This window comes from Sander lucioperca, chromosome 4 (genome assembly GCF_008315115.2).
Source record: "Sander lucioperca isolate FBNREF2018 chromosome 4, SLUC_FBN_1.2, whole genome shotgun sequence".
Classification (NCBI taxonomy): domain Eukaryota; kingdom Metazoa; phylum Chordata; class Actinopteri; order Perciformes; family Percidae; genus Sander; species Sander lucioperca.
In genome coordinates, this window is record NC_050176.1 from 3,099,838 (window position 1) to 3,125,578 (window position 25,741).

At 42.0% G+C, this 25,741-nt stretch overlaps 1 protein-coding gene across 1 annotated transcript; it reads right to left on the minus strand.

Annotated features, from left to right (window-relative positions):
• Positions 1-1,125: 1,125 nt before the first annotated feature.
• On the minus strand, positions 1,126-21,866 carry LOC116039591 (N-alpha-acetyltransferase 15, NatA auxiliary subunit-like). The gene is made up of 20 exons (XM_031284491.2): positions 21,622-21,866; positions 15,751-15,835; positions 15,537-15,641; positions 13,626-13,783; positions 12,782-12,916; positions 11,702-11,855; positions 10,363-10,482; positions 10,151-10,246; positions 9,819-9,925; positions 9,538-9,610; positions 8,534-8,703; positions 8,278-8,430; positions 6,281-6,409; positions 5,931-6,144; positions 4,625-4,818; positions 4,406-4,514; positions 4,186-4,284; positions 3,943-4,086; positions 3,090-3,187; positions 1,126-2,777 (listed from the first exon to the last, which is right to left on the minus strand). The coding sequence occupies exons 1-20, from the start codon at positions 21,673-21,675 to the stop codon at positions 2,580-2,582; spliced, it is 2,595 nt and encodes an 864-aa protein (XP_031140351.1). The 5' UTR covers positions 21,676-21,866; the 3' UTR covers positions 1,126-2,579.
• Between the last annotated feature and the right edge of the window lie 3,875 nt (positions 21,867-25,741).

Here is a 25,741-nt window from a genome sequence, read left to right on the forward strand (position 1 = left end):
TCGTCACCTCAACCAACCACATCCATAGCTACAGCACTGACAGCAGCCCCCTCGTCCACTCACCTGTCCTGTGAGGAACGTGCTGCTGCCCCCTGCTGGTGGAATTACTTTAGTTCTATTTCTGTCTTGTGTGTCCTGCTGTCCCACCAAGGCACTTCTCTACTGCAAAAAAGAAAAACAAAGACCTATATCATTTACACTTTGGGTAACTAAAGAATCAGTCACCTGTATTTTTTTCATATATTGGAAATATTGCGTGATAATCCTAATTTTAACTAACACATTTAATGAACTTAATGTGAGGACCAAGAGTGTGATGCCAGCCTTACCCACAATGCTGAGTCTGACCTGCCAGCTAAGAACATATAGTAGCAGCAGGGTTCCCACTCTTTTAGAAATCATTTTCCAGTTTTTGACAATACAGTACAGCGCATGCTCACATACGATTATATACTTATATTGTTACATTTAACCCGTTTTATTCCTTTTTTTTTTTTTTAATGATGCAGAGTTCATGATGAAATGCCTCAGGTTCATTATAGGTGATGAATACACCCATCACTGCCAACTGTACAGTAAGGTCATCAGCACTGCCATGTTTCCTTTGTTTACTTTCAAAGCTCATTCCAAACACTAGCTGGTCCCTCATATGAACAAACTGTGTTCTACCTCTGGAACAACTTCAAAATGTCATATAGCAGTAAATCCCACCATAATGTACACTCTAAGGTGTGCGTTATTGTAAAACGTTGTCATGGGTTGTTACCTGCCCCCCTAGTAGCCTATAGCTGTCTTGATGTAGGTGAATGAAATCTTAATTTCAGTTGTTAAGGTTACTTTTGTCTTATATATGTAAATATAACCACTGACGACTAGTTTATTACGGTTTTCCTCTGATCGTAACATTTCAAACAAAATACATAACTAGGTTTATGTAGGCAATCTGAGTGAGAGAATTTTCCAGAACAACATTATGGATACTTGTAATTTTAATCAACTTTCAGGGGTTTCCATGACTGAAAAACTAGTCTCTAAATTTCCAGGTTTTTTCAGGACGCGTGGGAACCCTGACCAGCAGCTCAGTGAGGTTAACAGTTACACATACAGAGGAGAAGAAGTCAATGGTTTTCTTTCGTTTGGTTTTAATACAAAAATCCAGAGATATCATACATCGCCATCTCAGATTTCATCTTTCACATTAGAACCCAAATTAGAGGAAAAAGGGGAAGAAAAGAGATTGGTTGGGGGGGGAGACAGAAAAAGTAAAACAAATTCCAGATGCTCATTCATTTACTCGCCTTGTAACATTTACACTTCTGTCACCTCGGGCAACAGGCTTGGATGCTGAACTCTGACCTTTAGAGGAGCCATTTAAATGAGCAGAAGAGCCCTCTGAAGTAGGATGTTTCCACTCTGTTAGAGTCCCTTGTGTACATGCAGATAAAACAATTTCTAACAGTGACAACAGCAACACCACGAGTGACTGCCAGAGGGCTCAGTGTAAACCACTTCAACCAGATCTAGAAATGATTATCATCAATAAGAAGAGTTTCATTGATCCATTATGGACAGGAAGGTGTCTATGGTATTGCTTAGATCTATCCAACTCTCTCAGAACTATGTAAAAATGTTAAGAGTAGCAGTGTATTTGAAATGGAGCACAACACACAACCTTTACAGTTTTTAAATCTGTGCTACAAAGGTGCTCCATATTAACAGACACAGGATTACATATTCCCAAGTTTAACCAGGAACCGTGAGGGAAGCGCAGTCTGACCAAAGAAAATCAAAAAGAACTGTTCACATGTGAGGCGACGTTCTTCGCGCTGTGGCCCCCGCAGTGACCGGGCCTTCCTCACACACTCCGCTGCACGTAGAGCACGTGTAGATCAGAGGTTTCCTGGAGCGTTACAGCAGATACAGATATGCATATGGTCGCTGGATGTCCTCAGGGTCTACTTCCAGTCCTCAGTAACTCTTCCTGCTCAGCTTCCTACAGATCTGTCAGAGATCAGATCCACTCAGCTCAGTCTCCCGTCCCCCAGTGACAGTTGTCCTATTTTCATTTAAATTAGCTTTTTAAAATTAGGGGAACGCAGTATGCAATAGGCGTATTGGAACAGCACCGAGTCAAACTCGAGTGGTTCTTGTCACCGTTATTGATCATCTCCGAGGAAACCGACAGTCCGAGCCAGTCTCTCACAGTTTGCCAATAACTGTATTTTCATATTCAGCTTGGTTGTCAGCTTTATTAAAAAAGTAAAATGGCCATTCTGTTATCTTCCTCTTCCCCCCCCCACCCGCCTTTCCCACAAATATACACAACCGCACACATGCTCTCAACATACACACACGCGCAAACATACACACACACACACACACACACACACACAGTCCTGATTTTCACCATGTGGGAGAGAGCCAAGCCAAGCCATGCCAGGACAGACCCGATTAAGCTGAGCCAAAGAACAAACCCCTTTTTTCGCCTCCCACGTCTGGCTCTACAAAATGGCTGCCAGGCGTACCACAAGGCTCCGTGCTCGGCCCAATTCCTTTTCTCATCCACTGTTCTGCCGCGCTCACATATCATTGGCTAGCTCCTCCGTTTCTGTGGAAACGTCTCCGTTGGCGACCTTTGTGTTCTCCTCGTATCCGGGAGGCGTGAAAGCTAATGTGTAGGGGTAAAGCTTGCGACACTCTGCGCGGTATGACTCTGCACGCTCCTTACAGTCGCCCAGCACGGCGCCCCGAAGACACTCCAGGACCTCCGTGCAGATCTGATGAGGGAAGAGAAAGGATGAAGAAAAATTGGGGAATTAATTTTATTTCTTAAAAAGAAGAAAAGATGAAGAAAAGTCAACCTTAATACTGATCCATCAACAGAGCTATATACACAATTTACTGTACAAGAGGTGAAATACGGGCTATACTCTGTGTACCATATTAATAAGGTAATCATTTATATAAGGACTACATCGCTATAAGTATATCCACTGTGGTATCAATGTATAATTGCTAACATTTTATATATACATATAACTCCTTTTCACCAAACAGTTGTCACAATGCTCAATTCCATAAATGCGTACCTGTATGCTTCTGTTGTCGAGGGACTCATCTAGTGCAGTGGCCAGCTCTATAGCCTTCATTTCTGTCGATGAGTCCAGATACACCATCATCTTAGCAGCTGCAGGGAGAGAAGAGCGTGTGTGTTTGTAACAAAACTTTTAAAAACTAAAATCAAGAATATGACTTGGAGAAGCAAGCCTTTTTTTTTTTTTTTTTTGTATGTGGAATTAAGTATTTTGAGAAAGAGAGAACCAAATGTCTTTCTGAACCAGTTAGAAACTGTGACAGTGGAATGCATGAGTGTTGGAAGAGTGATTTCAGTGTTGTATGAAGGTTTTCTGATGGGCAGAGGAAGCTCTCAATCCTGTATATTAGAGATAAATAGGAAACAATGCGTGAGAGGGAAATATCCCATACTGACTGGTACAGTTATGTCAGGTACAACACACAACCATCAGCTCCAGGCTGTGAAAAGGTTTGTTGGAAAAAATAAGAGTCAGATTCTTTATAATCTCTATAAATAGATATCGACGTACAAATTCAGAATCTGTAGGCAACGGGACAAGATTTTGGTATTGGAAGCGTTCTGGTTTCCATTTCTCCGAGTAGCATTGACCAATCACGTTTGAGCAGGCTTTGGTTGCATGCAGGTAAACAGTCAGTGTGGAGAGCAAAAGAGGCAGAAGGCAGTGGCCAAAATGCAATCTCGGAACCCATCGGCTATTGTCTGGCTACACCGGAACCCCCAAAACATTGGCCACTGCCGCTGGGTTATGAGATTGGATTCTCCATTATCCTAATGTGTGTTCACACCAAGCACGGGGATAAAGGCGAACCTATCCTTTAACAACACTGCGTGTGAGAGAAGCGTACCAGCCAGTCGGTGTGGTATGGAGTTGGAGTGCTTGTTGAGGTAGGCCTGGTTGAAGCTCATGGCGTTGCTGTCTCCGAAGAGCCGGGTGATCTCCTGCTTCAGCACCGTCCTGACCACCTCCAGCAGCTCCTTGCTCTCAGAGACTGAAAGAAGGGAAAAGAGGAGTGAGAGATATGAGGAATGTAGAAAACAAAGGACATGCAACCAACTAAATGTTTTTAATAAAGAAGCCTGTCTCGTACCTCCTTTAAAGAAGCGTACTAGACACTGGTGTAACCATGGGTGGTCTGGGTCAATGGCCAACGCTCTCTTCACTGATTGGAGCATCAACAGGTACTTTTCTGAAAAGAGAAGACGGATTGTAACTGTGTGAAGCAGAAATGAAAAGTGAGGGACAGAGTATCAACATGCTAAGAACTAAAGAAAAGTCAGTGAAGTATCATTTGAAATGTGCTTGCCAACCTTTCCTGAAGTAGATCTCAAAAGCCAGTAGTTGTGTGTCTATTTTGTCCTTGACCAAGTGTTTGAGAGGCATCAGGAACTTAACAGCTTCTTCCAGTGGATTTTCTACCTGTAAAGTGCCAGAGAGGGAACTCGCATCACTTTAACGGATTCCGCTCGCCCGATCGCTTGCTATTCTAAGTGTACCCGTGTAAGCAGCGTCATGTTTCTCTCTCTAACCTTGACCAGCTTGTCAGGTATTAGCTCCTCCTTGGGCCCTCCGATCTCCTCGTCATCATCCTCCTTCTTCTTCTTCTGGTTCTTGAGCTGCTTCTCCTTCTCCGCGTTCTTCTTCTCCTCCTCCAGCTGGGCCTTTTTCTGGGCTCTCCGCTGCTTGTTTCTCAGCTTCTTCAGCTCTTTGTCCGAGAGGTTAGCTGGAGAAGAGAGCGAGGCGTTAATGATGGACTAAATGTACTACATTTCCTCTTTTTCTTGTCCACAGGGTTTCAACAAGTCAAATTTAAGACTTTTTAAGACCTTTTTAAGACCATTATGAATGGAATTTAAGATCTATATCACGACATCAAAGTACAATGAAATGCAGAGTCATAACAGTACTTGCAAAGTAAATAAAACTATTAAAATAGAATAAAAGTGACCGAGTAATAATAATCTGTACATATACAGCTAATTATATTTGGACTAGCAAAAGAGAGAACTACAACACCACAGAAAAACAAAAAAACATTTCAATGAGCATTAGAGGTAGCATTACATGGACGTATGAAAATTAAGACCTGTTTAAAATTATTGATAACCTAGTACACAATACTTCCGCGAATTTAAAAGGAACACGCCGACTTATTGGGACTTTAGCTTATTCACCGTAACCCCCAGAGTTAGATAAGTCCATACATACCGCCAAAAGACAAAATAACGCCAACATGTTCCTATTTACGTGATGTGATTTGTATAGTCACAGCGTGTACAAATAACAAGGTCACATGAGACACAGCCGTCTTAGAGTAACTAAGAAACTGGGAACTATATTCTCAGAAGGCGAAGCACTGCTACTTCTGCTACTTGGGCGGAGTGATTTGCTAGCAGCACCTGAAGCCCTGTGGTGAGGAGCAGAGAGTACACTCAGAGTTGGAGTAATAGAGTCAACAATTACTAGATAGTAAGAGCATAGTGACCTTGTTATTTGTACACGCTGTGACTATACAAATCACAACATGTAAATAGGAACATGTTGGTGTTATTTTGTCACTTACTGGGAGCAGTAGGCTAGTTGGAGCTGGTTACCTCCAGGATCTGTGCTAGGCTAAGCTAGCGGTGGGGGTGTCAGACAGAGTTACAACACGCACAGAGATGAGAAGGGTATGTATGGACTTGTCTAACTCTGGGGGTTACGGTGAATAAGCTAAAGACCCAATAAGTCGGCGTGTTCCTCTAAGACTTTTTAAGACCCTGCAGAAACCCTGGTCCAGGAGAGCATTTAAAATATACAGGTAAACTCAGTGGTGCTAATGGGACAGGCTCTCACCAGATTCGGCCTGCAGCTCCTTGCTGTCGTCAGTCAGGGGATTGTCGTGGAGGCTCAGGTAGATCTGGATGGCGCTGATGGCAGCCTTGTAGTAGAAGGGATGCATCCGGAGCACGTCCTCCAGCTTCAGAAGGTCCACGTAGGAGCGTAGCGTCATCTTCCTCATGCAGTAGGTGTGGAAATCAAATTGGTCGTCTGTTATCTCCACAAAATGCTGATGAGAGAGGGAAGTAAGGAGGAGGAAGATGTAACAGACAAACAAAAAAAAACAATCAAGGATTGGCCCAGGAGCCTAATGCAAACATTGCATGCATTAATACACCAAGTATCCCATGATAATAAGGACTCACCCTTTCAATCTCGTGACACTTCTTGAGGGCCTCCCCAAACTTGTTCATGGACTTGTAGGCGAGTGCACACTCCGTCTGGAACCACATACACTGCATCTCGTTGAGGTTCTCCACTGCCGAGGCTCCCTCCTGGATAAAAACAAAGCAAAAACACATGCATGAGCAAAGTAAATGACAAAACAGGGACATGCTCCATTATCATGTCAACGGCTGCTCTAGTCTCCTACACACAATTCGTAGGAGACTAGAGTTGGGTCGATTTTGCCCGGTCCAGAACAGGCTTAAACCGGTGCCGACTGCGTCACCACGCCAAATGCAACTTGTATTGCTAGCAGTGGGGGGCAGTAGCAGCTGTAACTAAATCTCAATAGCGTCGCTGTTTTCTGAATCAAAAAGCTTTTCAGTAGCTTGGCTCTTTTACTGATCAAGTAGTGCAATGGCGTCCACACAAGCTACATTTTCCCGGGCATTTGTGAAACTCAAGCGCAGCTTTCTGCTGCGTTCTGAAATCAAGCTGCTGAGGATCACCGACGCCACCGCCAAACAGACGTGTATGTACATTGAAGCATAAAAAGCAGTTTCGATGTAGTAAACTACTTTTGCCATGTTGAAAAGAATTCCACCCTCAGTTATTTAAGTTTGTAGTATAGTAATATACACTCACCTAAAGGATTATTAGGAACACCCTACTAGTACCGTGTTTGACCCCCCTTTCGCCTTCAGAACTGCCTTAATTCTTCGTGGCATTGATTCAACAAGGTGCTGGAAGCATTCTCTAGAAATGTTGGCCCATATTGATAGGACAGCATCTTGCAGTTGATGGAGATTTGTGGGATGCACATCCAGGGCACGAAGCTCCCGTTCCACCACATCCCAAAGATGTTCTATTGGGTTGAGATCTGGTGACTGTGGGGGGCCATTTTAGTACAGTGAACTCATTTCAAGAAACCAATTTGAAATGATACGAGCTTTGTGACATGGTGCATTATCCTGCTGGAAGTAGCCATCAGAGGATGGGAACATGGTGGTCATAAAGGGATGGACATGGTCAGAAACAATGTTCAGGTAGGCTGTGGCATTTAAACGATGCCCAATTGGTACTAAGGGGCCTAAAGTGTGCCAAGAAAACATCCCCCACACCAGTACACCACCACCACCAGCCTGCCCAGTGGTAACAAGGCATGACGGATGCATGCTTTCTTTCTGTTTACGCCAGATTCTGACTCTACCATCTGAATGTCTCAACAGAAATTGAGACTCATCAGACCAGGCAACATTTTTTCCAGTCTTCAACTGTCCAATTTTGGTGAGCTCGTGCAAATTATAGCCTCATTTCCCCATTTTTAGTGGAGATGAGTGGTACCTGGTGGGGTCTTCTGCTGGTGTAGCCCATCTGCCTCAAGGTTGTGCGTGTTGTGGCTTCACAAATGCTTTGCTGCATACCTCGGTTGTAACGAGTGGTTATTTGAGTCAAAGTTGATCTGTTATCAGCTGGAATCAGTCGACCCATTCTCCTCCGACCTCTAGCATCAACAAGGCATTTTCGCCCCACAGGACTGCCGCATACTGGATGTTTTTCCTTTTTCAGACCATTCTTTGTAAACCCTAGAAATGGTTGTGTGTGAAAATCCCAGTAACTGAGCAGATTGTGAAATACTCAAACCAGCCCGTCTGGCACCAACAACCATGCCACGCTCAAAGTTGCTTAGATCACCTTTCGTTCCTATTCTGACATTCAGTTTGGAGTTCAGGAGATTGTCTAGACCTGGACCACACCCCTAAATGCATTGAAGCAGCTGCCATGTGATTGGTTGATTACATAATTGCATTAACAAGAAATCTTACAGGTGTTCCTAATAATCCTTTAGGTGAGTGTATAACTGCCATGGGGTCTCTGGGTTGTATTCATTCTTTGCAAATTGACTTAATGGGAAAAACATCTAATCCTCAGCTGTCTGTGTGTACTTGTGTGCAAACCCACACACAGTTTTCCTCACCCGTGTGAACTTGGAGCACATTTCCTCGGCCTCTTTGACCATGCCAGCCTTCAGCATGTACTTGGCACACTTGGAGTTGATGAATCTGTCAGCGGTGTCCAGAGCCTGGGCCTCATCCATCCACTGAGCAGCCTCTTTGATGTTCCCAGCATGCTGCAGGAGGAGAAAGGTCAATCCAACAATCAAGACGAGCAGCACAGCAACATCCGGCTTCTGTTACAACAATAAACACGCGTTCGAATGCGGCGTATTTTACCTTGTAAATCTTGGCTTTGATAAGGAAGAGTTCGATGAGTGTAGGCGTGCTCTCTATGGCTGCATTTATGTATTCCAGAGCCAGTGTCTGTTGGCCAATTATGTTGTAGTGCTGTGCCAGGAAGTACTGCACCCAGAGCAACGTGGTCGGCGGTTCCTCCTTACCGTCATCTGCGGGTGCAAAGAGAGATTGTGTAAGTTTACGTCTTCAGGGATGTAAACCAAAGACTGCAGCAGTTAACCTTGGAAGTTTTAAACCGAAATGAGAAATGTTGGTCATAATCCTTAAGTAATTGAATGAAATCAGACCGTGTTTTGGATACTTTTTGAAGTCTTCATTTTTCTGCAATAGCCATTTAATGTATTTTCATTCTGCAACCACCACTCTTATTTTTTAGTTCGGTGGTGGAGTCTGCCATTCAAGGCATATGGATTCACAGAAAAATGTGCAAAAAAATGTAATTCAGTTTTAGCTTTTTAATGATATATTATTGGTATCGGCCTCACCGTTTACTGTTCACTCTCCCACAGCCGTATCAGAGCTGCATTAAGTAACTGCTAATGCAAAGCCAACATTTCCAACTGCTGCTGCTTCACATTAAAAGTATTCAACGTGCCAAACACGGGGCAGCTTTTATTTTGAAGCAGTCTCAGGAAACGCCATGCATTTGTCACCAAGGTTAACACTGACTGCAAAACTGTTCATCAAAAATGTGTCCAAAAAACTATACGGTCACTTTGGGCATTTTTGGTCAGCGGATCCGTTTAGATTTTGCAGGGAGAAATGGAACAAGGAGCAGCCAGTGAGCTGTTGCACACGTCCAACTCCTCAGCAAGGTGACCAATGTGCATGGCATGAAATCAGATGATGACTGCAATTATTTCAACTGACTTTTGATAAATCATTAAGGATTACAATTTACGCTAGACTACACACCGAATATTCTTAATTAGAAAGACATTAAATCCAATATTATAATCCTGATTTATACATTTTGTCCTCACCGTTCTGGTTGAACATTCTACAGCTTTTTAATGTGGTTTCATAGCCGACCACCAACTCCTCTATTATTGCCACCTGCAACGAGAAAGGAGGACAGAGTACATTACCTCACCTGCAGTACGGAGTACACAATACTTAATACACAATAAGTTGAAGCTAGAACACTTTGCCTCAGATTGACCCCTCTTTCATCAGTGCATTATGTAAGCTGGTTTAAAGGGAGGAAAAAAGTGCCATTGTGATTACAGCAGTCATGGGGCATATCCAGCAGCAGCGCTGTCACCTTTTCTTTGTTGTTGTACAGTGATTTGAGGGTGGTGAAGACGGGCGGACAGCCTTTACTGAAGTTCAACCGCAGATACCTGTCCAGACACTCTCTGAACTTCTCACCTGCAGGGACATACGGTGAGAAGGAGAAGATCAGAAAACTTGACTCCACTTCTATCAAACAGGTAACTTCAAATACAAGTGGAGTGGAACCCAGATAGCAGGAATACAATCAAACAACTGAAGCTGAAGACAGCTGCTGGCTTGTTCATTTATTCCTACGACACAAATGGATATTTTAACTAAAGTCACTGTTTTAGTTGAAAGGAGACAATTTATTGGCCACACCAGAGAGGAAGTTGAGGGGCAGCCGGCGAGGAACCAGTCCTTTGGGAAACTTCTCCCAGGCGTCTTCATAGATCTTTTGTCTCTCTTCTACACAGCCTGGAGAAAAAAAACAACATAACAATTCAGCAGGGTTGACAATTGTAGATTGTACAATGAATGTGGATACTTTAAGAGTCAGTGAAGATGATGCTGGTGTTTCTAATGTGTCATACTTGGCTTTAGGGCATTTTCCAAGCCACGGTAATAGGCCCAGTTCTCGGGGTTCCTCTCTTGCAGACGGCGGTAGACTTCTGTTGCCTCATCCAGACGCTCCAACTTCAACAGTACCTCTCCTATAGAAACACAAGAGAAGAGCTTAGGGGTCAAAGTTCATAGAAAGAACGACAAAAAGTGATGTGCTACTGCTTCCCATAAAATATGATGCCATTTGGCCTGATGGTGGCGCTATAACTTAAGTCCCAAACTTTGAAAGGCCACGCCCCTTACACGGTGAGTCTGATTGACTTGGAATGTCTCACACAAGTCCTGCTCAATGTGCTCTACAGAAAAGCCTCTTGGACCATAAACATCCACCACAATTGTTTTCTTGCTAATTTGCATAATGTGAAAAACGGTTAAATGAATATACTTTTGTCAATTTTGATTCTGTCAACACCAAAATTGGTATACAGCATAGCGGGACTGAGATACACATTTCTACTATAAATGAGCAAGACTGGTGAAAAAACATGGCCGCCAAAAATCGAAGAACTTCGTAAAAGGGCGGGCTTAGCAGGGAATTGTCCACAACTCAAGTTCTTCTTGAGTAGTCCTGCTTAAACTAGATGGAGCATGAAGACCTGAATGTACGTACCAATTTACATTGAAATACAATAAAAAGGGGCAAAATGGCGTGACTTATTAAATTGTTGCATCCATTGAATTGTTGAAAGAGGTGTGTGCTAGGTCTCACCTCATTTCCTGCCGAATTAAACCAGCTGCAGCATCTTTACTCAGATTTGTAAAGCCTGAAATCTGCTCAATGCTGCTTGCGGCTTTGATTTTGGCGATTGCGCTGCTTCCTTCTGTTGGCCGAGAAAGGGTTTGAACCCAAGAATTGCCGCTTGCAGTTTTATTTATTATTATTATTATTATTATTATTATTATTATTATTATTATTATTATTATTATTATTATTATTATTATTATTTGGGGTCACCCCATACACTGCAGCCTGCATTCTCTACTGACGGTGACAAACAGAGTGACAGCTGACTCATATGAACGAGTTCAACGTGGGTTGAATGCACATCGGTAGGTCTGCGTTATTAAGGGTTTTGTTTTTTTTTACTGATGGCAAAATGTTTCCAGCAGAAACAATGGGTGTTTCTCATTGTCTACCTCAGCGTAGACGATGTGATGTGTAATATCTGCTGCCTGACGTTCCTAACCCAGCTCTGCTCGCTCCCCGGAGCTGCTCCAGCCTGCAAATGTGTGTGTCTTTGCCCGTCTGCGGCACAGTAGCCTTCACAGTGCTGACATTGTGAGTAACAATGGAGCACAGTGACTCACCTCGTGTCTCCTCCACAGCCAGTTTGTCACAGATCTGTTTCTCATAGCTGGACAGATGCTCCAGGGCCTCCTTGTACAGGCCTGCTTCCCTCAGCACCTGGTTCTGGTACAGCAGTAGCTCGCTGTATTCGTAGTCCACTTTGTCTGGAGACGTCTGGACAAACAAAGGGGGGGGGGGTCAGTGAAGTCAACATTTTCTACAAGCAACAGTTAAAAACTACTGGAGCTGCTGGGTGGCATCTATGCTGTTCAGGAAACTCTGCATCATTCTTTGTGTATAGGCGCAGTTGCCCAACTGGTCACACCAACTGGCTGTATTACATAGATGGCACAAAGACAGGAAGCAGATCGGTCTTATCAGGAGCAAGCCAGAGAGAGGGAGAGAGTGAGCTCTATTGTAGTTGTGACCGATGCAGAGACAACACCCATATTTAAAACTTTTGAGCGGAAGAACTGAAAAAAAAGGCTTAAAAAGCGCACACAGTAACTCGTCAGCAAGTCAAACACGTGAGACATGACAAGAAACGGGAGTAATCCCCGTTACTCCTCTTACACTGCAGTGTGTGGCACAGCATCTGAGATACACATAACACTTCATACGCATGGCTCTTTGTCACCTCAGTTTCTCAGTTCTAATCATAATTCCTAATCATCTCACCTCATGTATGAAGAATGACAGCGACAGGCTTTATATAGGGCTGGGCGATATGGAGAAAATCAAATATCACGATATTTTTGACCAAATACCTCGATATCGATACAACGATATTGTAGTGTTGACTATTGGTGCTTTCACAAAATATTTACACAATGAGATTTTTGATAAATAATCATCAGTAATGTGGATATAATGACTAAGTTGGGTAAAGGCAAATAATAGAACAGTTACAACAGTCTGGTAAGTTCAGAAAATCACCTTACTGTAATGCAGCCTTTAAAACCAGGAAAAGACAACACTTATGCCATATTACGATATCCAAAATCTAAGACGATATCTAGTCTCATATCACGATATAATAGATATATTGCCCAGCTCTAGCTTTATATAAAGAAAATTGCTGAGCCGTCATCGAGTCTAACCTGTTGTGTTTTCCTGAACTCCTCAATGATCTTTGCAGCCATCTCGTAGTCTTCCAGGAGATGATAGGCGATGGCGTAGCCGATCCAGGAGGCCCGCTGCGCTGGCCGCAGCTGCAACAGCTGGTATCGTGTCTCCTACAGAACAAAAATATGCCAACGCAGGTTTTATTTAGCTGTGCTTACCATCAGAACCACACACTCTCTTGTGTGGCCCAAAGGATTCGTAATGTGATGTGTAGCTGGAGAGATAAAGTAGGAGGAAAAGAGGCAGCACAAAGTGAAGATACAATTTGCTGATTCATGGTATTGTCACCAGGTTGTTACTAGCTGGTTAAGGGAGAACTAAAAACTGATTTCTCTCTCTCATCCATATTTGTAATCCTTTCCAACAGACTTTTCATCATACCTCTCACTAAGTAAGCATCTAAATCCCAGCCTGTGTCTCGGGAGAGCGGTTCTACATTGTGAAGCCTGACTGCGACCTGATATCTGCCTGCTGATATGCTCCGTCCTCTCCAAACCAGTCCCATGCTGCGCCCTGGACAAGGCAGAGCGACAGAAGGAAGTGTGTATTCCAGAAAAGTTATTTACCCACAAATTATGTAGGTCGGTTCTATTCTTGCATTACAAAAGAAAAGTGACCATATTTCTTGTATCTGCTTCCCACAGCTGGTCGTGGACTCTAAGGAATGCTGTTTCACGGCTGAACCTGTGCCCTGACCCTGAGTGGGGCAGGATGACTGAAAATGGCTTTTCATTATGATAATCCAAGATATCTCTCAGAATCATTATTTACCAGGATAGAAACCATCCACTCATAGTAAGTTCCCCTGTCAGTCCTCACCCTGTAGCCCTCCAGGTCTCTCATCTGGATCTGCAGCAGGGACAGGTCTCGGAGGATCTGCAGGTTGTCCTTGTCCCACTTCAGAGCGTTGCGGTAACACTTGATGGCCTCGTCGTACTTCTTATCCGAGCGCTGCAGTAGGCCGTATACGTGCCAGCCTGGGATGCACATGGAGTTAAGGAACCATCTCCATATAATCTGATGTTATCAAACTACTATCAAAAAGGTATACTGCACAGCGGTACACAGAGATGTAGTGGTTACTGGGGGTCACTGTGGCCCAATAAGCCTCTCCTGGTTAGAGCAGACTACTGATTTGACTGATCCATGTATCAATCACTTGAATGTTGGTTCTGTAACATGTTTTTCTTAAATGTTAACTTCTTGAAGTCCCATTCTGCTGACAATTTCAAAACTGTAGGGGGGGGGGAAGAAATAAACACAAAAACATAATAAAATAAACTGCTCACACCTGGTTAACGTTAGCAGCACACACCCATGACTGTGGGTGTACACCTGAACACGTGTTCAAGAACAGTCACTGCTGACTTGGTTTTAAATACATAGAAAAGAAACTAATTGCCCACATTTTCATTAATCGATTCATTCTTTAGTCTATTAAAAAAAGGTCAGAAGATAATGAAAAATGTCCACCACAATTCCCTAGAGCCCCAATTGATAAAATAAATTAGCAAAATCACTAACTATAAATAAAAATGATGATTTGTTGTTAAATCCCTGCTCTCTGTATATCAGCATGTATCCCTTAAAGTATACACCACTTAAATAAGACACATTTTTGCCACAGGCTCTCAAGATAAGACATGACTGGTGAAGCTGAAGAAAGATAGCAGTGTGTTGTCTGCTCAGAGATATGTTGACTTTAGGCTTAGTCTGCCCAGCACTTCTGCTGAAAATGTGCACAGATTTCCCTCAGGCCTGTGAATCACCGGGAGGGAGAGAGATAGGCAGAAAAAGAGCAATAGCGAGAGGATGGGCAGCCTATGCTCAACATAGACAAGAACTCCTCAGCACAATGTGTGGCATCTCAAGGTCCTGTGGCATCAGACACACATTCACTCATTTTACAAAACGCACAGCAGCTGAAGGTCTTAAATTAAGGTTCTTGCACCATTTTTAAAGTTTAAAATTAAATTATTTTAAGGGCGTTTTCACACCTATAGTTTGTTTGCTCTGGTCCGAATCGGTTGTTGAGTTTGTAAACCCGGGAGAGTTTTCCCCCTTTGATTCGGTTTCGTTTCACATGGGGAAAAATCCAAGCGTACCAAAATGCGTCACTACCAGCGCTTATTGGTCAGATCTGTCTGGGGCGCGAGCAAGAAATTAAATACAGGAAGAAGGTCCTGTGTTCTGGACCAGTGCATATTTCTTGCATCTCCATGTTCAAACCAACTCACTTCATTTTAAAATAAAATTCAGACATTGTTTCACGAGCAACGTTACAAGATCTGCTCACCGAGACATCGCTCTGCTCTGCCGGTGTCTGTCTCCAACTTTAGCTGCGGCTAGTTTGGCCACGGAAATGCGAGTGACAGCGAGCCTGAACGCAGTCTATATCTGTGAGAGAAGCATCGCAAGCATCTACAGTTTCCATGTTCTGCTGCATCACAGATTGCAAGATCTGAGTGCGATTGCTGCATTCACACCTGCCCAAACAATCCGCACCAAGGGGGAAGACGAACTCTAGCGCGATTCAAGCGAACTAAATGAGCCAGGTGTGAACGTAGCCTAAAAGACCTTTTTAAAAAGACTAATGAGCTTAATTTCCTTGATTTTAGTTCAAGAATTGTTAAGATGCGAGAACAATGTAGTGCCAACAGCTTACCCCAGAGCATATCTCCTTCACTAACACACAAATGATGATGTGTGCCACGACATGAATAAGGATACAGACGTGGCTCCTGAGGTCGTTGCGCAGGCCTCTTCTCACCAGGTCGTAGGCCTCCTCCTTCTTCCCCAGACAGTTCAGGGTCAGTCCCTTCATCGCCAGGGTCTCTGTTGGGAGACAATACAGGTACAGCAGACGGTAAGAAATACAGTACACATTGCCCATTGGCAGCAGAGCCTTTTCACCCGTCTTTCCATCCGTACGTCTGCTGCTTACCTCCATGCTCTGCAAACTTGGGGTTGGATAGAATTTGTTTGCAGAACTTGAGCCCATTTCTGTACTGCTTGTGTTCGTAACATCGCTGTGAAAGGAAGGAGAGAGAAATCACACAGGGTTCCCACACATCTTTACATTTCACAAAATTTCTGAAATTTCCCATGACTTTTAAAAAGGACCCATAACAAGTTTCTATGACCATTCACAACATATAAACACAAACAGAACTATATGGTACACTTTACTCCAAATGTTAATTATTGTATGAAAATAAACAGCAACCTTTTCAAATCTCTAATAGTTGGCTGTGTTTACAGTCACATGCACAGTCAATACATTGTCTTTTATTTAAAAAGAAGAAAAGAATTGCTTTACAAGCACATGGGGGAAACCAATTGCAACCAAAACCAATTGTACTATCTGTGTATTCTTAATGGATTATAAACTCATTTCTGGATGCAAGTCTGAAAATGAGTGCACTGTGGACGATTTAGTCGATATGGAAAAAACGTGTCTCCTATCGACCAATCGCTTGGTTGAAGAGTAGGTATTATTTCAGTTTCTGAACATTTTCTTTGGTTGAATACAGCCCTAAATTTTTTTCCATGACTTTTCCAACACTTTGAGGGATTTTACCAAGTCTGTGACTTTCCCAGGCCTGGAAAATTAGATTTTGAAATTCCATGACTTTTTCAAGTTTCCCATGACATAACGGCGTAACACTCATCCGGACGTTCACAGCCTTGTCCCGACTCATAACAACTAGCTCAACTTAGCAAGAAGAAAAACTATGAGAAAGACACTTGTGTCGTTATTCCACTTCTTTGTGATCCATACCGATGAACTACAAGCTGGTACTCGGGAGCGAGATGTCAACAACAGCTCGACCTGTGCGTTACATTATTCTATAAATTACATTTAAAATAACGTTGTCTTTAAGAGACAATGATGTCTCGGTTACTTTCCGAGTTCTGGCAATAAATACAGAATGAGTCATTGTTGTTCACCACCAGCAATTATATCATTACAACAGCAGCACATTATTATTCCCCCTAACTATCCATATTAAGATTTATCTATATCCATATTAACATATATATGTCTACTGCCCACAGCTAAGCTTAAATGATGAATAAGACTTAACTTTTTTAAGACACACACAGTATTACACCAACTTAAAGAAATCACCAGCTTTTGTCCTAAAGTTATATTTAGTACGCAGTTGCACATCAACAGTACACCTCTCTTTTTAAGATGATCCTGTGTGTGTGTGTGTGTGTGTGTGTGTGCGCGCGCGATTGTAAGAGTTAAGCTGGCAGATGGCATTTCGTTGTCCTACTGTCGACTTCACTCATGTTGAAAAAGGATGACGTCAACCTCACATATGGGTGCCAAGGTAGATTATGAAATTAGAAGTAATTCACTGTTGAACTAAGTGGAGGATTGTACCATTAGCAGAGACTTTGGGCTCAGGACAGAACAAACAGGCTGAACATCCCGTCAGTTGCTGGATGGTGATGCTTTAGCTACACACTGCACTCTAACTGAGCTGCATAAAGGACAATGTGACACAGAATTGTGCATACTGGTGCAAAACAGTTTCCTATGTGTAAAAAGACCATCTGTTCAAGGTTGTAAGGGGCTAATGGAGGGGTAATTGGACACACATTAGGAGCTGTACACACACAACCGGCCATAGGACTCGCCTCAATGGCACAACCTTATCACCTTGACCCGACCCATCTGATTTACTGACACCAATTTCTCTCCACATGCAGAATCAAAACTACGGGGAACAAACTATTACATCAAAACTATTGTTATTGTTATAGAACTAGGGAAAAGGTTTGGTTCAACTCAGTGCTCTCCATTGTCCTGATTCATTCCATAATCAATCTAATGACAGCCATGCATAGAGTCTCAGACTGGCATTGGGTCTTTAATAATATCTCCTTGTCTAAATACTGAAAAAACAAACTCCTGCAGAAAGTTACATTGGAAGGTATAACACCTTTTGACACAGCCAACAAGACACAATGCTGTCAGCAGGCATGGGCCGGTTACCGATTTTGAAAAAGGTATACCACTGTATGAAAAAGTCACGTCTCAAAACCACTACAATTTTCCGTTGTACCGTCCTTGTGGTATGACCTGTTTATTATGATTCGTCGCAAACAGAAAGTGCCGGTCAGAAATCCCCCCCTGCTGCCAACGTGCAGCGTAGAGTATCACGCCCCCCCCTTCCTCCCCCCTCCTGTTGTTGGTGCGAGTGTCTGTGCATGATGTCTGCAGGAGATGAAACCCCCAAACTCTTCCCGCACGTCAAAGACTGAAGCCGGCTATGTGGGAATTTTTCGGGTACTGAAAAAGCACAGACGTCCCAAACTAATTCAAGGTAACCTAACGCTGTCTTTGAATGAACGTTTGTCAGCCCTGCAAGCGGTTTCAGGAAAGCGGCTGCATGTGTCCGACAATGCACAAAACATCAACACCGGTACAAGCCTACAGCTGTCGGCGGACGCGGAGTGCGGAAAATGTGCCAGAGCCTCCCGGACGGGTGAAATGAGACTCCGTTTCCGGTAATGATCGGTTAACATTTAATTTCATTGTGCTTTCTTTTGGAAGGCTGGCTGCCAAAAATCGCCACTTACTAGCTAATTAATTAGCCTGAGGTAAACACTAGCTATCAGTAAACAGTAGGTAGTGGCTGGTGTCTGCGCCAGTGTTTGTGTGTGTTACACACGGCAGAATGTTTTTAAGGAGAATGTAGGCCTATCAACAGAAATAAATTATTGAAATCATCGTCATGGGAAAAATACGTCGATAACCGCCTCAGAATTTCGATTAATCGTCCAGCCCTACTATGCATTTCATGTCAATTTAGCAACATTAACACCACCCGCTGTGCTTATCCAGCTTGTTCTCTACCTAACCCAAAACAGCTTGTTTACCCACTTCGTCATTATGTCCACATTACTGATGATTATTCATCACAAATCTAATTGTATGCATATATCAAAGTGGTTTTTGACTTGCTTAGTATCAGAACTATAATACCTAGAATCTGCGCCCTACTGTTCATTTAGGAGAAGTTTCTGGTGGAGCGGTAAGTCCGCCAGCTGAGCCACGTTTATCGGCACGAGGGTTTGAATTGAATGCTATCAATCCAGAAGAATGTCAGCACGTCAGGAGGCAGGACCGCCGAGCTGGTGTAGCCAGTTTCATTGATGAAAGTGAAAGTCGCTCTGCATATGCATTATATTTTATGTCCCATTACGTGCAGCCAGCCTGTCAGACTGGCGATCTCGACTAACCACGATTGGATGATTTAAAAATATTAAGAGATCGCCCAAGCCTACCTGACACCTATATTGTTCTATACACCCAATACTACTTATAATCCATCTAGACAGTGCTGGATAAATCATTTCAACAGGCAGACTCAGTTCCACCGCATGTTGAGCACTAAACAAAAAAAAAAAAAGCACACAAGAGGCTCCCCCTTGGTGTGGGCGTGTTGCTACAGGTATCGCTGCAATGAAAGGAAATACCTGGAAGTCCAAATTAAAGAATTACATCCATTAGTCAGAATAAAATGTTTGTGTCAGTGCTCTGTGGGACTTTTCACATCCCCCCCCCACCCTGTCTGCAACACAGATTTGTCATTTGTTGCTGCAGCTTAGGGAGAAATTAGGAGCGCTTAGCTGGATGCAAGTCAAGCCCTGCAAATTCAAATGCACCACAAAAGTGTTCATGTCAGAACAAGACTGCAATACAGCACTGCTGAAAATCACCGTTTTAATGAGATTAACGGTGCAAGGTCCACATTTAGGATAGGCTAACAGGACCACAACAGAACAAAATGGAAACTCATGAAACTTCAGTGCCATGCAGAAACTGGAGACCTGCCAACTTCTAATAATGCATTTGGGCACTCAGTCTGGGAAAGCAAAAATAAATAGGGGTGTGGCCCACTTCTGACTACAGCCAGAGAGTTGCAAATCTCATATCAAATCCCCACTGCAGAAAGGGTAATGACATTTTATTCTGGGTGCTGTCATCCACACAACAACAATTTCAACCAGACAATGCATTCAGATCTCTTCTTAACTAGGAACAAGAACTATAGGTCACCTCACTTTTTTGATAGACAAGTCTTGAACAATGTTTATCAGAAAAAAAGTGACATTATACTCTGATATATGCCTTATACGTAGCTCTTATTCACTACGTGATTTAACTTATGCACTGTGTTCCACGGGACATTTTTCATAGTTTAAGTTTTTTTTTTTGATTAACTCTATAATTAAGCGTGACATCAGACAAACACAACTTCAATCCAACACATTTAACAGTGTGGCGCAACAACAGTTGAAGGGAAAGCTATAGCCTACCAGCAAAATACAGGCTCTTAACTTCTCAAGATCAGTTGCAGGTCACACAACCCTGGTTTTCCTGCCAGAGGTAGAGTGAATGAATGCCCTCTGCCAATGTGCTGATAACTGATAAAGCCACCAACTCCCAGCAGAGCCCCTGCCTTTAAAACAAAGGATATCTGAACTGGTCACTGCCAACGTACTCCACACACTTCATGCAAAGTATGTAAGCTAGATATCAATGCAGTGCCGAGATGTTTAACAACACACACTGACAACCTACAAGCACCGCAGAAGAGGAAGACTTGTTTAAATATGCAGCAAATGACACAAGTTCCTAGACAGCTCAGTTACTGTCATATCCGTGAGAGCCACAGCTTTGGAACCCCTAACCGAGGAAGTTAGCAAACTGTAAAGTTAGCAAACTCGGTGCCTTCATTTAAAACCGTTCCTGAAACTTGCTTTTACAGGAAAGTACAGAACAGTAAATCCGTTGTTTGTCTAATTTCTGTTCCTCTTTAATCACTTGTATTTTTTATTACACACTATTTTATCAGGTCTTATGTTCTGTGTTTTAATTGTTTGTGTTGTTTACACAACGTTATCATATCCTGTAACCATTACAACTGTATCCGCAACTATACAAATGTGGGCAGATAGCAAATAAACAGAGGGGCGACACAAGGATTCAAATATGAGAGAGGGATGGATGGGTGGGTAGCTAAGTTAGCTAGCTAGCTGCCAGAGCTCAGCAGGCCTGAAGCAGCTACAGATTTGCTGACACAGTCACATCGGTCCGTCCCTTGCTTCCTCTCGTTTTCACACATGACCTAATCCAACAAAGACCGGAGATGGAAATGTGTGCAGTCCTAGGTCCAGGACTGAGAGATTAAGACTGACAATTAGCCAAAGTCTGTCAAACCAAGATATCTCACGCTAGTTGGCTAGTGTTAGCCAATTAGCTAACGTTAAATGGCCAGGAGCTAAGCTCGCATAGCTGGTAAGCATGGCCATCAAACGTGCAATTATATTCCGGTAAAACACCTGCTATGCATTCAGTTATCAACAAACAAACGCCAAAAAACAGTTATAAGAGGTAGTGTGAGAAGCTAACTAACAGCATACACTACCGCAACACGACTTATTGGTTGTTGTTTGTGACAGGTGGAGAGGCCTTTCGTAACTAACGTTAGCTAGGTCTGGCTATTTAAACAAGCACTGACATGCTTTTAGTGGTGCTGCACTTTAATAACCATGAACTCGTCCGTCAGAATAACAACAGAGTCAAGAACTACCATTTTGCCTTTACGTTCGGTGACAGCGCATGTCAGGGCCGGGCTAGCTGGCCCATTCAATGGAGCCATTTTGCTAACACACTCAAGCTGAAGCTAGCAGCCGGAGAGCTACAGACAGTACCGCAAATTAATCTTTAAACTCGTAAGTTGTGTATAATGACGACACCTGTCGTTATGCAGCTCTTTAACAATTAACTCACCAAAATCCTTTTGAAGAGAGCGTTCTCTTTCGGCGGTAAAGTAACTGTCGGCATTGTTGCAGTTGAGATCAGTTCCCCCCTCGACCTCAGCACATGTAGCTAAAGTTAGCCCGGGTAGTCAAGACGAGTAGAGTTGAGTGATGATGATGGCCCAGGCTCGCTCGCCTGCTTCAGCCGCTCCGCTCGATTGCTCCGTCTTCCCTCCTCACTCACTTCCTCCCTCCTCACGTGGTGACGGAAGCTCCGATACCTTTCAAAATGGCGGCGGCTGCCTGCCTGCTTTAAACAACCAGAGACGGTTTAGAAAGAGGAACCATTGTGACGCATAAAACAGCCTTTAAGACTTAACAGTATATGATATAGTCTTATAACATAATATAAGATTGTGATAAATAAAGTTAAAGATCCAGACATGCTTTAAAAAATACTCTGCTTGGAAAAATAATTTGTGTCTGATAGGCCTATAGTTTTTCCACAAAAAAGTGAAATGGCCTTGTAAAAAAAAATATTAAAATTTCACTTAGCCCTCAAATCCAGACACTTTGAATAGCCTATTGTTCATTTGAAAGGTAGCTCATGTTCACAAATATTGATTGAACTTTTCTAGGCCTTGGAAATAACATGATAATTCTTAATTAAAGGTGGAGTTTCCCTTTAAACAAGATTTAAGGTGAGCACAGAAAAACGTTCTACTTTCAACAGATGAAGGTGAAAGCAGCTTTCTCTTGTTGAAGAGGCCTACATCGTTTTGCACAGTGAAGATCCAAGTAAAGCAAAACATTTGTGGGTGTAGGAGGAGTTTCATAAAACAATTACAACCTATTTGTGTACTTTTTATATAGCCTAGTTTAGGTTCAAACATAATGGCAGCATCAGCGTCTTGCCCTCGAGGACACTCCTCAGGTTTATGCACTTCAGTGGTTTCCTGGATGACCTGTAGAGTGCACATTCACAAAATAAAAAAAGATCAAATTAAAATACAAATATGCACTATACATAGGCTATTATAAACTAACAACAAACCTACAGATGACTGTTAGCAGGAGGATACCCACTAGTTGAACAAAACGAAGGCTTGGTAAATTTAGTCTACCATCTCTTATGTTGTGTAGCCTACTTGTAGTCACGTTAGGAAGAGATCTCTTCACAGCAGTGGTGGAATGTGAAAACTAAGTACATTTACTCAAGTACTGTACTTAAGTACAAATTCGAGGTACTTGTACCACTTTCTACTTCTACTCTACTACATTTCAGAAAGGAAATATTGTACTTTTAACTCCACTACATTAATCTGACAGCTTTAGTTACTACAAATTAAGATTTTTGCACACGAAACACATGTAGTTTATACAATATGACGTTTTATTATAAATTTAAGTAGGCCTATACCCAACAAATTCAACACCTAATTGATCGACAGAACAGTTTGGATCGTTCCAGTTTCTAAAATGGGAGGATTTTTCTGCATGGAGTACTTTTTTCTGATGATACATACTTTTACTTAAGTAACATTTTCAATGTGGTATTTTCACTGTGTGGTATTAGTACTTTTACTTGTAACAGAGTATTTTCACTGTGTGGTATTAGTACTTTTACTTAAGTAAAGGATCTGAATATGTCTTGCACTGCTTCACAGCCAGTATGGACAGGAGGGGTGATTACAGACATCAACATCTTTTTCTAACTGTACATATATGGCATTTGAGTGTTGTACTAACATAGACTTAGAATACATTTCTCAGTCTTCTAAGGCTTTTGATCCCTGATGTTTCACACTCAAATCAAGTTTGCTTACTTGCCTTGTAAATAAAGATTTGGCTATTCACACCAGAATCTCAAGTCATACAAAAGATGAATGATTTTTGAAATAGGAGTTTCTCTTGTACACACTTAAAGACGGATGCCAGCACTGACCCATTTTGAAAATCCAAGATCACTACCATATTGACTTTTGAATAGTCCACAGGTTTGTTCTATGTGGTTCCCATAACGTGGGAAGGTTTTAGAGCTTCACAAGATATGAATCATAATATCTTAAAATACTGAACCTTAATAAATTTGACTCACCACGTAGTACTGAGCCCTGTGCTTCTTGTCCTACATCAGCATTGGCATCCCGGTGAAGACAGAGCAGCAGAAAAAGGTCATTTGGTTAGAATCCTTATCCTTAATCCAGGAGTGGGCTTGTGAGATGGCGGCGTTTGAAAAAAAATGTCATATAAACGGTTCGCCAGATTGAATGTGTACACTAGAAAATGGGAAAAGTTCTTAAGCTTTCTGGAGGACTCCTAAGAAGCCAGATGCTGTGTAGAGGCGTATACTATGTGCTTATTGTTTTATCACATATACATACTATGTTTATTTGGTTTACAGTTGTCTATTTTGTTACTATTTTATCGTATTGTCTTGAATATTAGGGTTATTGTTTTAATCGTGTCTTCATTTTCGTCTAAGTAGTGATGAGGAGTGTGTGTGTGTGTGTGTGTGTGTGTGTGTGTGTGTGTGTGGGGGGGGGAGGGTATTCATGTTTTGAGCTGTATGTTTTGTTTTAAACCAAAAAAAAATGTTAATCATAAACCAAAAGAATTCAATTGTTAAGATGTAACGTTTTAACATTTAACCTGTTTCTATCAATGCAAAACGTAGCATTAGTGACTCTATTATTGTGCTGCCGATAAAAAGAAATTTCATTTAACTACAGCAATTCTATTTTCTATTTCTGGGACAATCCAATCAGTATTTGTGAACAAGTACAACTCTTTTTTTTCCAAATCTTGATACCAGAGAACAATGATTGTAATCTGTGATGTTCAATGTGCACGCATGCACGCACGCACACACACACACACACACACACACACACACACACACACACACACACACACACACACACACACACACAAAGAATCTTTATTCTTCTCACTCACATGTTGTGTACAGCAATATGACAGTGTTGTTTTTTTCAGAATGCAGTCTTACCTGAGCTACGGGTGCTGTAATGTTGTAATGTTTTATCTGTCTGTCCTCTATCTTTATTAATATCTTCAGGTTGCACATCTGCACTGCAGGGGATAAAAACACAAACAGCCATAAAAAATCCATACAGCAGCAATTTATTAAGGCATGCAACATTAAAAAATGTTGTTTAAATGTTTAAACACCAATGAAGCTACTATGAAAGTTAATGAGCGGAAGTAAAATTGATAGGTACTGACTGGTACAGCAGACGAATAATTTCACAACTGATTGTCTTTTGTCTTCATTATTTAAATACTTTAACATGTAATATCAATTCATGTTTTAATTGTGCTTGTTTTAAATATCATTAACCCTTTTGAATTATTCGTTTTGCTGCTGCAACATCCGAAATAACTCTGATCTATTCAACTCCATCCTGTTTCAATTCTCTCAAATTCCATCAAAATAAATGTTATTTTTAAGATAATTCTATTTTTCATACTTTTTTTTTTTTTTTGATGAAGTAGAACAGAAATTAGGGTATTTTCCACCAATGTAAATCTGAGACAGCCCATCCAGGTGATTATTCAACCACATCAAGCTTAGCGAAAGTTTGATCAGGAAGACTCCTTTTTTAAAGTTGCATATTAAACTGGGCCTACAGTAACATGTAGGGCGGCCTAAAGCCTTTATACATACCTTTTTTGCATAGAATACTAAGCTATTAAAATAGCCTTATAATTGTTGGCATGATTTTATAAATCATGTTTTCATTTTAAAACATACATGTGGCACAGTGACTCCTCAGGATGAACTGTATCTGTGGATGATTATCTTAGTGACCACCTTACCTATAGGCCAGTAAGCCTATCATCAGTGGGGATTTATATTTGTTAAATTCATTTTAAGCCATTTTAATTTTTGAAAAAACTTTCAAAAATGAACAATAATTTGGAGGCCCCCTAGCATTGACTCTGAGGACCCCCTAGGGGTCTCTGAGTAGTTGGACCAGATTTTGCCACAGTCTCTCTTAGCCAATCCTATCCTTGCTGTCAAACTTTACAAATCCTTTCTTCTCTCTGCTGCTGCCTGTTGTTATTTCAGTATGAATGGATGCAACCCTTCTCTACACCTTCACCTCCAGTCTTCATCATATCAGTGG

Bases quoted from the DNA above. Each gene is read 5' to 3' on its own strand.
- LOC116039591 (XM_031284491.2), bottom strand. From the start codon at position 21,675: ATGCCGACAGTTACTTTACCGCCGAAAGAGAACGCTCTCTTCAAAAGG. The intron at 10,247-10,362 runs GTATGACACATT...TTTTTTCTCCAG, and splicing joins GGAAAATGCCCTAAAGCCAA to GCTGTGTAGAAGAGAGACAA. The intron at 4,515-4,624 runs GTTAGAGAGAGA...GGCACTTTACAG, and splicing joins TACCTGACAAGCTGGTCAAG to GTAGAAAATCCACTGGAAGA.